General features: G+C 39.9%; 1 protein-coding gene across 7 annotated transcripts in view; it reads left to right on the top strand.

Moving 5' to 3' along the window:
* RBKS (ribokinase) overlaps nt 1–14789 on the top strand; it is a 99003-nt gene that overhangs the window by 60129 nt on the left and 24085 nt on the right. For 4 of the 7 annotated variants that reach the window (XM_032239493.1, XM_032239495.1, XM_032239498.1 and 1 more), the window contains exon 7: nt 532–720. In XM_032239493.1, the coding sequence (XP_032095384.1) occupies nt 532–720 (189 nt within the window). Of the gene's footprint in view, nt 1–531; nt 721–2333; nt 3433–10861; nt 10992–11230; nt 11255–14789 lie in introns of those variants that run through there. The other 3 variants (XR_004257251.1, XR_004257250.1, XM_032239496.1) reach the window with 3 other exon arrangements.

The raw sequence follows: 14789 nt of genomic DNA, 5'->3' as shown, positions 1-14789 counted from the left end.
TCTCTTTGTTGCCCCTAACTCTTTGTTAAAATTATTATACGTGCAGAAAAGCTGATGAACGCTCTTTCACCTAAACATTTGATAACATTTTGGTGTATTTGCGCCTCCTCTCCCTGTATGTATTTAGCTTTGTTTTTGATGAAAAGTAAGTGAAAAAAGTATTTTTTTGTTGTTGTTGTTGAGAGTAAGTTATAGACAGAATGATCCTTCACCCCTAAATACTTTGGCATATGTCTCCTAAGAGGAACCACAATACTTTTATCACACCTAAGAAAATTGTCAGTAATTCTATGCTATCATCTAATATCCAAGCCACATTCAAATTTCCCCTGTTGTCCCAAGGATGTCTTTTATAGTTTTTGTTGTCATTGGTATTGCTTTATTCATTTTACTGTACCGACATCCATCAAGGTTCCCATTGCATTGGTTGTTATGAAAAAGAAGGGAGACATTTTCTAGAAAAACAAATCTGGAAGTGGATCCAGGTTACTTATTTTCTCCACTGTTTCTGTTGACTTTTGTGTATTCCAGGCTGAGATTTTAACTGGCCTCACAGTGGGCAGTGCTGCAGATGCTGGGGAGGCTGCATTAGTGCTCTTGAAAAGGGGCTGCCAGGTGGTAATCGTTACCTTAGGCGCTGAGGGATGTGTGGTGCTGTCACAGACAGAACCTGAACCAAAGCACATTCCCACGGAGAAAGTCAAGGCTGTGGATACCACGGTAAGTTTTAAAGTTTAAAAATCATTTTTAGCCCTTGAAAATTGTTGCTTGGTAACTAATTAGATACTGCACCTAAATTTTTGGATAATAAGATAAAGGCCTAGTAGGTGATATGGTAAAAAAGAAGAACAGCCAGGCAGGAGAACTGTGTTTTAATCCCACTCTAACTCTGCGGGACTTTCTGCAAGCAACTTGACCTCTCGGAGACAGTTTCCTCACCCATAAGATCAGAATACCAGTAAAATTATACTTGTATTACCTATATTCATTCATTTATTCAGTCATTCATGTCCCAGTCATATGATAGGTGCTGGGGATATAGCAATAAATAAGGCAAAGTCTCTGCCCTCATGGGGCTTAGGTTCTAGACAGTGAACAGATAGCTGTGTCTTACAAGCCTCTCATGTGAAATGAACAGCAAGGAGCGCTGTTAGAAGAGATCATTCTTTAACCAGCAAATGGTAGCATTTACTGCCTGCTTGCTGTGTCCCTTTTGCTTACACCTCATTTAATCTTTAAACAATTCTATGAGACAGATATTATTTCCATTTTACAGAAGAAAAAACTTGTACAGAATCACATAGCCGGTAGGTGACAAAGGTGGAGATTCATATTAGGCCTATGGACTCCACACAGACATTTTCTGTGTAAGACACTGTGCTAAGGACAAGTGTGCTAAGTGGACAAGCCATGGTTACAGAGCAAGAATGAAAAGGAAACAAGTTAGAAAAAAGACTCATGGTTTCCCGAAAGCTAGAGAAATAGAAATTGTTTGTGTAGTGTTAGAATTCAGAAAAGCTCACTAGAAAAGTGAGTAAACTAGAGCTGAGGAAGAGTAAACATTTTGGGGTTTTTATTTAGAAGAAATTGATAGATAATTATTTATAAAAATTTTTTGGTTTGTTTTTATGCTTAGAAGCGACTTTAAAATGTGGGTCATTATCAAAAAAGAAGGCTGAGGGGATCTGATGAAGTTTTAGATGTGAATGTACTTTGAAAAATATTCAAGTGCAAGAAATGCTTATATGACCTGAAATTAACATCTTGGTTGCCTTTCAAAATGTGCTTTACCAGGTATTTGATAAAGTGTGCTTGGTGTTGCTATTCTTTTCATATTTAGTCATTTCTGAAACTATTAGTTTATTTTCTGTTTTGTCAAGGACAAGAACCTGAATTTGAGGGGATTCTTAGTTCTGAAATCGATCCTCCATTAGACTAACACTTAAGTCCTGACCTGAAGTGTGAAGACTCTATTCATCTCCTGCTAAAAGTGAAATGAGGGGGTCCTCAAAGACCTATATGGATGCATAGAAGTGGCTCAGCCCCTATTCTCAGTGTCCATGTTAGTCACTACTCCTTTGGGTTGTAAGCACCAGAAGCACAACTCCAACAGGCTTATGCAGGAAAAAGGATTTAGTTGGTGCATATAATTGGAAAGTGTGAAGATAGAGCAGAATGCAGAGGCTAAACTGTGTCAACCAGGCAAGTCAGGTCACTTGCTCACTGGCTCCCTCCCTGTCAGCTCTGCTTTCCTGATAGTGGGCTCTGAGCTCATGTGGGTCCACTCCCCACCCACACTGTGCCTCATGTCATGTCCCTGTCCCTGGTTTCAGATACTAATCCGAAGAACTCATGTCAGAGGATGGGGAAGTGGGTGCTGACCAGACAAAAACAACTCTTGCCTGCCACAGAACAGTCATGTGGAAATACGCTGCTTGGGCATGGGACTACATTTAGAAGAAACTAGCCTTGGGAATGCCCTAGTTCGAGTTGTAATTGTGATTCTCAGAGTAACTTCATGTGGCAGGATTGGATTTCATAGATCCTGACTGATCACAACTTTGAGATTACTAAATACAGCAAAGTTCACTAAGAAGGTTTTCACATTTTGATGATACTGTTTTGTGCTCTTTCATTTGGATTCTTAGCACCTGCTATGAATTTTTGAGTTTCAGGAAATTGCATAAATATCCCAAGTCTACATCCCCTTCAGGATAAATGACTTTTGTTCTCTGTGGGAGCAACCTGACACAGAGGAGGGGCTCTAAGACCTAGGAAACTAGAGTTTCAGTCCCTGCTCCCCCTGAAAATTTGCTATCATGTTGTGAAGTCAGGTAACCTCTCAGGGCCTCTGATACCTCACCTCTAAACTACATTACTGCTTTGAACCAGAAAGGGATCATGGTGGGGAGGAAGTAATCTCTAAATTTTCTTCTGACTCTAGAAATCTTTGGCCTATACCTAGATATTTCCGTTCATTCATTCAACAAATGCTAATCAAGTTCTGAATACATGCTAAACAAAAGAAAAACAAGAAAGAAATAGAATGTCCAGTATGTTTGAATATATCTAGAGATTTTTCATTTTCTTACAGAATTTGAAGATGAACTATTAATTGGTACATATTAAACTGAGGAAAATTCTTAAGTAAAGCAAATTTTCCCTTCTAGGTCTTCTAGAATATAAGGGGGAAAAGTATGATTAAGTGAATATAATATTTGTACATCACATGACTATAAATGCATAGTCATAACAATATAAATGCCAATTCTTGATTTAACCAAAAATGGAGATTATGATAATATTGCGAAGAAGGAAGGATAAAATGAATGTGCATTTGCACATTGTGGGGACATAAGAAAACTAAATCCTTATAATTGGAACTCAAGAGGTAATATCTAAAATTGACTTTTTGTTTGTTTGTTTTAGACAGGGTCTTACTCTGTCGCCTTGGCTGGAGTGCAGTGGCGCCATCTTGGCTCACTGCAACCTCTGCCTCCCAGGTTCAGTTAATCCTCCTACCTCAGTCTCCCAAGTATCTGGGACTACGGGTACACACCACCATGCCTGGCTAATTTTTGTATTTTTAGTAGAGACAGGGTTTTGCCATGTTGCCCAAGCTGGTCTCAAACTTCTGGGCTCAAGCAATCTGCCTACCGCAGCCTCCCAGAGTGCTGGGATTACAGGCATGAGCCACTATACCCAACCCTAAAACTGGTTTTTTGAAAGCAGTATATTCCCAGAAACATCAGATAATTACCGGAAGAAACCAATAAAGAATTTAAAGTATTTGCCTCATGGAAATGGGAATGTAGAGGGATTGGGCATTTATACTTAAACCTTATCTTTTAAAACTATATATATGGATAACTTTGATTTTAAAACAAATAGTGAGACCACTTCATACCCACTAGCATGGCTATAATCAACAACAAGTATTGTCAGGGATGCAGAGAAATTAGAACTTACATACATTGCTGGTAGAAAGATAAGATGGTGCAGCCACTTTCGAAGACAGTCTAGAAGTGCCTCAGAAGGTTAAATACAGAGTTACCATATGACCCCACAGTTCTACTTCTAGGTATATACCCAAGAGAAATGAAAACATGTGTCCACAGAAGCTTGTATGTCAATGTTCATAGCAGCATTATTCATAATAGCCAAAAATTGGAAAGAACCCAATGTTCATCAGCAGATGACGGGTAAACAAATTGTGGTATATCCCTACAATGGAATATTATTCAGCCATTAAAAGAAATGCTGATGCATACTACAACATGGATGAACCCCCAAAGCATTATGCGAAGTGAAAGAAGCCAGACACCAAGGGTTACATATTATATGATTCCATTTAAATGAAATCCTCAGAAATAGATCAATACATAGACACAGAGTATAGATCGGTGGTTGCCATGGACTGGGGGAGGAGGAATGGGGAAAAACTGCCTAATGGGTAGGGAGTTTTACTTTAGAGTAATGGAAGCGTTTTGAAACTAGAAAAGAGGTTGGTGATTGTACAACATTGTGAGTATACTAAATGCACTGAATTTTTTACATTAAAATAGGTAAATTGTTAAATAATAAATTATTTTTTAAAAGGAATGAAGTACTGATTCATGCTCTGACATGGCTGCACCTTGAAAACATACTACTAAGTAAAGGAAGCCAGGCATAAGAGGTTACATATTAAGATTTTCTTTCTATGAAATATCCAGAATAGGTATTGTAAATCCACAGAGACAGGAAGTCAACTGATGGTTGCTGGGAGGGGACAGAAGGTGACAACTAATGAGTATGGAGTTTCTCTTTAGGGTGATGAAAATGTTCTGGAATCAGTCGTAATGGTTGGACAACCTTGTGGATAATACTAAACACTAAAGCATATACCTTTCAAGAGTGAGTTTTATGATGCATGAATTATATTTCAAACAACAACAAAAAAGCTCCATCTAAGCAATTCACTCATAAATGGATATTAGTGATAAAGACTCTCTACTGAATTGCCCTGCTGAATATGCTGAACGGGCTCTCAGCATCCCCCAAGTGGAGGAGCAGTGACACTGACAGGAACCAGGGTAGCGATTTTCTGGGTCTAGAATCTTCCTCATCTTTTTTATGCTATCTTCGTCCTCTCATCGAGTACTTTCGTTATTAAAATTCTTACCTGTTCTGCACACAGCTGTGCAGTCTCTTCATTAATCTGACAAAGATAAGATAATTCACATGGCGAGTGAGGAGCTCCCAGGGAGGCATTTTCTTCTGAACAAATGGGCTTCTTCAGTTTTCTGTCAGGAGGGTATTACTTGCTCTCAGTCGGTTTGTAACCTTCTCGCTTTTCTCTTCCTCCTAATCCCTTATTAAAAACTCAGGGCTGACATGGATGGTGGAAACATCTTTAGTTCATTGGCATGTGGTCCACTCGAAGCAGACAGCCTGCCCTAGAAGAAGCCATTTCCCGTTCTACGTCAGTGCTTCTGCAGACTGCTATATTCAGTTTTGCCTCACTGTTAATAGTTGAATATATCACTTCTATTTTTACATCTGTTTTTCCCGTTGTACTAGAGTGAGATGGTGGCAGTAGCTGCAGATGTCCTCAGCTCAGTTTGGAAGACATGACAGATGTGTCTTTTCTCCCATTTCTATATGTTTTCTGAATTTCAGCCTCCAAATGACAGAGCGTGCATGTCCGCCCTCCGTTCTTCCAACCTGAATGTGGAGAGGGCTTGCCTGCTTGCATTTAGGATTGCACTGAATAAGCACTCCCTAGTCAGAGACACACACCTAAGCATGGTATATTTTAGGATTATTGTGCTACTGTGATATATTATAACGTTAGTTATCCCTGGCTTATAAGTGCCGAAATTCTTGATATATAAATTGCTTTTCTTTATATAAATGGTTAAGTCCTGGAATCTACAATAATACTCTCAAGAATTTAGTCCATAGGCTAAATCTGTCTTCTCGAGAATCACTCACTCTGTAACAATGCATCATAATTCAGGGTAGGTAAGTAAGCAGAGAACAAACAAAAGCCAGGGGCACAGGAAATTTATCTTTCCTCTTCTTTATTCTCATTTCTTACTGTCTTTCACATTTGTGTCCTATAGTGTTCAGAGTTGCTGATGAGGCACTAGGCAATGGCAGCCAGCTGCATGGGCGCCCCATAACTGCTCAGGGCTTGAGAGTTTACTTTAAATTAGGATTGCACTGGTAAGAAGTAGAGATAATTTCTGTTAAAGTTTGCACGGAAGCACTTTCTTAGGGTGAGGTGATTGCTGGGGCTGGCAGGTTACTCACAGATTTCCCGGGTGGCCTCTTGTATTCCCCTCATCCTGGGGTCTGGCCTGCAGCCGTTCAGGCTGTCTAAAGGATAGGGTTAATGGACCCACCTTTTAGGCCCATCCAGAGTGACAGTTCAATCTTTGAAAACCTAGCATCTGAGGGGCCATTATTGCCACTTGGTGTGACCTTTCCTCCACCCTACATTCTCTTCTCCCCACCCTTGTCGCTTCTATCAGTGGAAAGCCAAATTAATATTGCAAAATTTACTTAGAACTAATGACTTGAGGTGATCTCAAGAGGTGTTCCCCATCCAGGCAACCTGAGGCCCCATTCCCTGCTTAGCCATAGCCCTGCTGGGAGGACCAAATACTCAGCAGTTCTTACATGGGCACTGCCAGTGCTGGTCTCTGTGACTCTCCTTTAACTGTGTTTCCCCAGCAGACTATTCTTCTCATCTTCTTTCTGATCAACATACACTTTCTTTGCATGTGTTAATTAGTTGAGTTTCTGAGGGGATTTGTGGCTTAGAAGCCATTTTGTCTTTGCCTTTACACATTTCTGTCCAGAAGCTTCTGTTATAGCCAAGATATTTCAATGTCCCTTACTGTTGATTGGCAATACTTGAGAAAGGGCTGGGAGAGTAAAATTATATCGTTTAAAAATGGTAGAATCTTGGATGCTGAAGAGGCAGCTATAAAGTAATCCTCTGATTTTGAACTGCACTGTCAATGTTTTTTTGTATGTTTAAATTTTTGTTTAATTTTACTTTTAAGTTCTGGGGTACATGTGCAGATCTTGCAGGATTGTTACATAGGTATACACATGCGATGCTGGTTTGCTGCCTCCATCCCCTCATCACCTACATTAGGTATTTCTCCTAATGTTATTCCTCCCCAATCTCCCAACTCCCTGCTATCCCTCCCCTAGCTCCATACCTCTCAACAGACCCCAGTGTGTGATGTCCCACTCCCTGTATCCATGTGTTCTCATTGTTCAACATCAACTTATGAGTAAGAACATGCAGTGTTTAGTTTTCTGTTCTTGTGTCAGTTTGCTGAGAATGATGCTTTCCAGACTCGTCCATGTCCCTGCAAGGGCATGAACTCATCCTTTTTTATGGCTGCATAGTATTCCATGGTGTATATGTACCACATTTTCTCTATCCAGTTTATCGTTGATGGGCATTTGGGTTGGTTTCAAGTCTTTGCTATTGTAAACAGTGCCACAATGAATATACATGTATATGTGTCTTTATAATAGAATGATTTATAATCCTTTGGGTATATACCCAGTAATGAGATTACTGGGTCAAATGATATTTCTATTTCTAGATCCTTGAGGAATCGCCACACTGTCTTTTACAGTGGTTGAACCAATTTACACTCCCAAGAACAGTGTAAAAGCATTCCTATTTCTCCACATCCTCTCCAGCATCTGTTTTCTCCTGATTTTTTAATGATCACCATTCTAATTAGTGTGAAATGGTATCTCAATGTGGTTTTTATTTGCATTTCTCTAATGACCATGCACTGTCAATTTTTTATCCAAAAAGAGACTGTTGTTTCCTTCCACTTTTGATTTTAGGAGACTTACTCTGTTGATACAGCTACTACTCAAAGTGCCTTTTGAAATCCTCTGTTAGAATTGCCTTGAGAGCCTTCATTATCACCTTTATGCCACTAATCACTTTATTGGGGCTTTTTCTACTTATGAAATTAATATATACATCAGTGTTCAACGGGGGAATGAGAGCAGCAACACAGAAGGGTATAAAAAAGAAAGTCAGGTCTCCATGATCCTTCCACTTAGAAGTAACTGTTAACCTTTTGGTATAAATCCTTCCAAATTTTTTTTTATGCATAGTCATACACTTTTGAATATCTACTTACAGCAAATTTGAATATTTGCAATATTATAGGACTAATATGTATAATTGCATATATTACAACGAAAAAATTACAACTAAAAATAATGTAATTAGAACTAAAAAGAATCAAATATTTCTCGAGAATAATATATAGGCAAGTCACTGAAAAAAAAATACCAAAAAAAAAAAAAAAGAAAGAAATGAGACAATACTTAACCTTATTAGAAGTCAGGAATATACACATTAAAATAGCAATGAGGTCCTCTTTATATGGTTTGGCCAACCATAAGGTTGGCCAAAATTAAAACTTGAGAATGTCTAAGTCCAAATAGATCACAAAACAAATATTATACAATCATATAATTCTGGCGGGAATGTAAATTTGTACAGTGTTTCCAGAGGGGCAATTTGACAGTACTAATTATTATCATTTTTTTTTTTTTTTTTGAGATGGAGTTTTACTCTTGTTGCCCAGGCTGGAGTACATGGCGGAATCTTGGCTCACTGAAACCGCCGCCTCCTGGGTTCAAGCAGTTCTCCTGCCTCAGCTTCCCAAGTAGCTGGGATTACAGGCATGCTAATTTTTTGTATTTAGTATAGACAGGGTTTCACCATGTTGGTCAGGCTGGTCTTGAACTCCTGACCTCCACCCACTTTGGCCTCCCAAAGTGCAGGGATTACAGGTGTGAGCCACCGTGCCCAGCTGACAGTTCTAATCTTTAAAATATACCTTCCCTTTGAAAATTGCAAATTTTGGCTGACCATGCTAGCTCACACTTGTAATCCAAGCACTTTGGGAGCCCAGGCAGTAGGATTGCTGGAGGCCCAGAATTCAAGACCAGCCTAAACAACATAGCAAGACCCTGTCTCTATTAAAAAAAAAAAAAAAAAAGAATGAAAGAAAGAAAATAGTAAATCTCCATCTAACAGTCTATCCTACAGAAATGCTCATATATACAAATATTTGTACAAGAATGTTTAATTCAACTTTATTTGCAATAGCCAAAACTTGAGAAGGTGTGTCTTTCTAATCATCAACAGGAGAAGGGCAAGTTATAATAATAATGTAGTGCCATTTACTTGAAAGTAACTCTCTAGCTATCTCTAAGTAAATTCATATTTTAAAATCTAGAAAAAGCCTTACCAGCTCTTATGATCATTATTCATGGAAAGGGGTATAGGCTGGGGAGAAGGTGTTATAAAGGGGGACTTCTTTCTACTCCATACTCTACTGAATTATTTGGGTTTTTCAATAAGCCTGTATTTTTCATGTATTACTTTGTAATTTGGAATAAATATGACTTTGGAACATGGCCAAAAGCTATTTGGAGCCACACCTAGCAAATAAGATAGGTGATATCATTTCTCTGAGGGTGTGCCAGTAGTTGGTCACAGTTGACTCTTGGTTTTACAAAGAACCTCTCAAACAGTTCATAATCTTCATACAACTGAGCCTAGGAGCCCCTTGACTTAGGATAGCCTCTGAATGGATAGACTCCTGGTGCCAAAAACGTAGATCTCCATTACCTTCCTATTGAGGGCACTTGAGGCTCCTTCAGTCTGGATATTTTATTACATACTTTGACATGGTTTTTTAATCTTTTTAAAGAAACCATTCCTCAGAAAACATGTTATTTTATGCAGTTCTTGGAAATATCAGAATAAATGTCAAAGCATCACTGTTTCTGTTCATCATTCAAATGTACAGCAGATCTTCAGGCAAATTTTCCTCATGTTCAGGTTTTCTGAATGAATGAATCTGCTTGTAGATCTCCATTTAACTCTTCAGTCCTCATTCTCACAATTAATCATAGGTTGAGTGATCTTAACTTTGGTTTTTGCCACATTGTTTGTTCTTCAGTTGATGGATTATCTGGAGGAGTTGTAAAAAGGACCAGTCCAATGGGTGATGCCTCATGTATGTTTAGGTATTTCATAGGTCACATACTTCATCACCCATTTGAAACAGTCCTGAATGGAATGGCTTATGAGGGATGGAGGAACATGTAACACCACGCTGTGGACTGAATTGCGTTCCTACCAAAATTCCTGTGTTGAAGTCCTGGCTCCTAATGTGTCTGTATTTGGAGATAGGAAAAGGAAATAATTATGGTTAAATGATTCTTTGGGGATGTGAGGATTCTTTAGTCTAATAATAAAAACTGGGCACCACTCTGTGCCAGGCATCATGCTAGACTCTATGCATTACTTCACATTCTCAGAACAACCCTGCAGGATAGGTTTTTGCCTGTTTGACAGAGGAGGTAACTATGGTTACATGACCTGCCCAGGGGCCTACAGCTGGTAAGTTGGCAGACCCAGGATTGATTTTAGGTTGGTCGATCTGCCTGTCTGTCTGCCTCTAACACTCATGTACTTTCTACTGCACTCACCACCCTGCCTCTTGATTTGGTGACAGTCTGCCTAGCCTTCACTCTCTCTTATTTGACATTCCAGCACTGACTTTCCTTGTCACTTGTCATGATACAAGCGTCTATAATTGCTTCTTTTCTGTAGATCTTCAGAAGCTGCCAGATCTTGAAAAGGCCTTACTTACTTTGTACAGTACACTGCAGTCTCATTTAAATGAAATAATCTGTGCATACCCTGAGAACAGTGCCTGGCACCTGTAAGCACTTAGTATGTGTTAGCTCTCATTAGTACATCCTTATATATCTGATTGTTCACTTAACTACTTTATGGATCATTCAGGGTACCAGGTAGCATAAACCAGGAGCTGTATCACCCACCATTAAGCAGAGTGGATATTGTCTTGGCTCTGTACATTAGTAAAGCGGACACATGTCTCACCATGATGCAACTCCAGCTTCTTTCTGCCAGGGTAAGCAGCAGGACCACATGGTGATATGATTTGGCTTTGTGTACCCACCCAAATCTCATCTCAAATTGTAATTCCCAGGTGTCGAGGGAGGGAGCTGATGGGAGGTGATTGGATCATGGGGGCATTTTTCCCCATGCTATTCTTGTGATAGCAAGTGAGTTCTCACAAGATCTGATGGTTTTATAAGTGGCTCTTCTTCCTTCCCTTCACATGCTCTATCTCACCTGCTGCCATGTAAGATGTACCTACTTCCCCTTCCACTATGATGGTAAGTTTCCTGAAGCCTCCCCAGCCATGCAGAACTGTGAGTCAGTTAAACCTCCTTTCTTTATAAATTACCCAGTCTCGAGTATTTCTTTATAGCAGTATGAAAATGGACTAATATGCATGGATGGTGATGTTGCAGGATCATGCCCATACCAGACAGCAAAGGTTCTGGAACAACTCATGTTCATTCATTTTCTTTATTGCGTGGTCAAACCTGGAGGAGAGGTGTACCGCTCTTATAGACTATAACCAAATCGCTTTTTCATTAAATTTCTTTAAATAGGAACTAAACTATAAACTAAACTGCTAAATGATAAAGGCTAGTGAAAAAGTGATTCTTTTTTAACATTCACAAACTAGCTTTTTAGTTGAGGCAAACTCCTGCCCATCCTTAAGTTCTATCTCAGAGAGTTTTCTTTGGGCAACCCCAGTGCTTAATACAATGCTTGGCATATAAAAACAGGCCCTCTGCAATTACTGAAAGAGTTCTACTTCCTCCTGGGAAGGTAACTAGTTTGAGTGTTAAGAGTCACTTACTCTCCATGAGCCTTAGTTTTCTCAGGGGACTAGGGTGTCAACTGGATTTCTTACATTCCTTAAGTTCTACATTTAAGATGCCCAGGGGAACAATAAATCTTAGCTATAATGCTCCCTATAAATGATTTGAAAACAGAACAATTACCCAGTTTTCCATTTTAAAACATATTCCTAGACTGTTTTACCTACAGTCATACAAAGGCCAGGCCAAATAACCTAAGTTACAGAGAATGCATGACATCTCTGAAATCAGCATCATAGAATAAGGAAAACCCAAATGAGGTTCCGAAACAGCCCTCTTAACCTTAGAAACGATATCAGTCAAACCCTGCAGACTGGTGGCTAGAAAAAATGAAGGAAGACAAAAAGAAGTTCACTGACTATAAAGAAAGGACAGAGGCCAAGGTAATTGCAGAAGAGATGGATAGACAAGGCACAAGACATCTGTCGTGCCCAGGGGGCCATATTAGCTCCATTACATTACTTCCACATCAACAGATCATCTCATTTATTAGCTAATCAGGCAGAATTCAATATTTTAAATTATCTTTCTTAATCCTGCATGTGACCAGTTGAATTCCCAGGGCTCTAGAAATTTAATTGTAACTGCTTACCAGAAATGTTATCCGCACTTTGAAGAATTGAACCAGGGCCAAATGTAAGGCTGTTTTTTCCATTTTCCCAAGGTACTGTCCCATAGTCAGACCTGGACATGTGTGTACTTGTACCTACCACCTGACAGCTCAGGGGCTTCCTGAGGGGATCTGGGCCCCTGGCCCTGCTTCAGAACTTAAATACGGCCAGAGACTGAAAGAGGAATATGGTAGCAGAGAAGAGGAGCATGGAAGTAGATGTAGAGTACAGAAAAGGAACCATTGTTTCAGCCTTGGAAAAAGTCAAGAGAGAAGGATCTAAATCTAGATTCAGAATGTTCTAGGGGCCTAGACATGAAATAGTCCCTCTGCCCAGTAAGAGGGGATTGTATAAGGTTATGGGAGCTTGCTTATTCATCTACATTAGGATTTTGCTTCCTCTTAGCTTCCTACACCTAAGTCCCACCTCTCCATCCTCCTTAAGCTTCTAAAACATTGGTGTGATAACATGGCGGTGAGCCTGTGATCTCCTCCTCACCCATCTTCCTAGGATGCTGTAATGGTGTTCTCAGGAGCAAACCTGTCAGGACATCACAATAGATAGTTTCTAAGTGGTTTCCATTGAGTGACAATTTTTCTAGGGTAGACCTGAAATTATGAGGAGGTGAAAAAAACCACCTAGAGCCAGGCACGATAGTGCACACCTGTAATCCCAGCACTTTGGGAGACAGAGACAGGCAGATTGAGCTCAGGAGTGCAAGACCAGCCTGGGCAACAATGTGAAACCCCATCTCGACAAAAAAAGCCAGCATGGTAGCGCATGTCTGTAGTCCCCACTACTTGGGAGGCTAAGGCAAGAGGATCACTTGAGCCTGGGAGACCAAGGCTGCAGTGAGCTGAGATAGTGACATTGTACTCCAGCCTGGGCAACAGAGTGAGACCCTGTCTCAAAACAAAGACAAAAATGCCTAGAGCCAAACTATAGAGCCCATGGCAATGGGATCCATGCCCACTGCCCTCAGTGCCCAGTGCTGCTGATGGGAGTTGGACAAGGAAGTAGAAAAAGAGATGTGTGGTTCATAGCTTGCTGAACTCTGCCCTTTATATAAAAGTGTGTGCATGTGTGTGTGTTGTAGGCTAATGATGTGTATATTTTGCATATCTATGTTGATGGCATGTACTGTGAATAAACTATTGTGTGAATGCCATGTGTTTATGTGTACATGTGTGTGTGAGCAGAATGTACTGCAGTGGGACAGTTTAAAGCAGCTATAAAGCAATTCATTCTTGCTTTCCCCTTCCTATTTCAATTCCTTTAAGAACAAATACAGAAGTATTCTATACTGTGGTACAACCCCTGAAAAAGCTATGGATTTGGAGACCAAAGAGATCCAGAGGTTAGGTGAAGTACATCTCCCCTAAGAGATGCTCTAAAAACTGAAAATGTTATATTATTTTCTTTCTCTGGTCAAACAGCTAGAGGGAGCATGGCATATTTTTGCTGTTTCAAATAGTTCTATTTGGAAAGAGCTGAGTACAAGTGAGAGTGGGAAAGGATGAGGTGGAGAGGTGGCAGGGTTGAGTTGTAAAGGGTTTCCTTTGCCACTTCTGGGAATTCACACTTCTGAGGGAAATGGGGAGCTACTGAAGAATTTAAGCAGGGGATGCATTTGATCAGATTTATACTTTATAGAAAGATTAATGTGGCTGCTGTGTGAATAATAAATTGGAGTTTACAAGACTGGAGTCAGGGAGAACAGTCCAGAGACTGGGTGAGAGACGGTGGCAGCCTAGACTAGGGAAGTGGAAATGGGGATGCTGAGAAGTAGGTTTGGGAGCTCATGGGAATTCAGATGACATAAAGATAGTTCATTTCCTTAAAAACAGTGGGGCAGGGGGGAGATATCGAAGATGGTTATTTCATAGTTGAAACAAACAGATCATTCTGTCAGTCTGAGTGGTTTTCAGCATTTTTTTTTTACTCTGACTCACGTAAAGGCTAAAACCTACTCCCACTAGAAAGCGTTCATGCCATCAGTGATTCTCTGCCGATAGCATGGAAAGGTGCCTATATAACTTACAAAAAATAAAATTAAAATCTCAGGTGATCCCTAAATGCCCTTCAGTCTCGCATGCCTGCCATCTAGGGAATCACTTATCTGTGTAACAGGCAAGCATTTGGAGCAGAAATCGATTCTTCATTTAAAGTAACTGACATTTGAAGGTAACTCTTTGGCAACATAATGCTAGTTCAGATATCTTGCCCTACCACCTGTGCCTTAGACACTAGCTCATTCCTGGTAGAAACACAGCCTTCATGTAACTATGCATCCTTCCCTGATAAAGTGACAAATCAGCCAGTATATGACGAATTTGGGTTGTGTAGACAAATACACCAGGT

Source organism: Sapajus apella, unplaced genomic scaffold (genome assembly GCF_009761245.1).
Source record: "Sapajus apella isolate SASKATOON/1434 unplaced genomic scaffold, GSC_monkey_1.0 scaffold44, whole genome shotgun sequence".
Taxonomy (NCBI): domain Eukaryota; kingdom Metazoa; phylum Chordata; class Mammalia; order Primates; family Cebidae; genus Sapajus; species Sapajus apella.
This window is presented reverse-complemented; position numbering and strand designations above follow the sequence as displayed.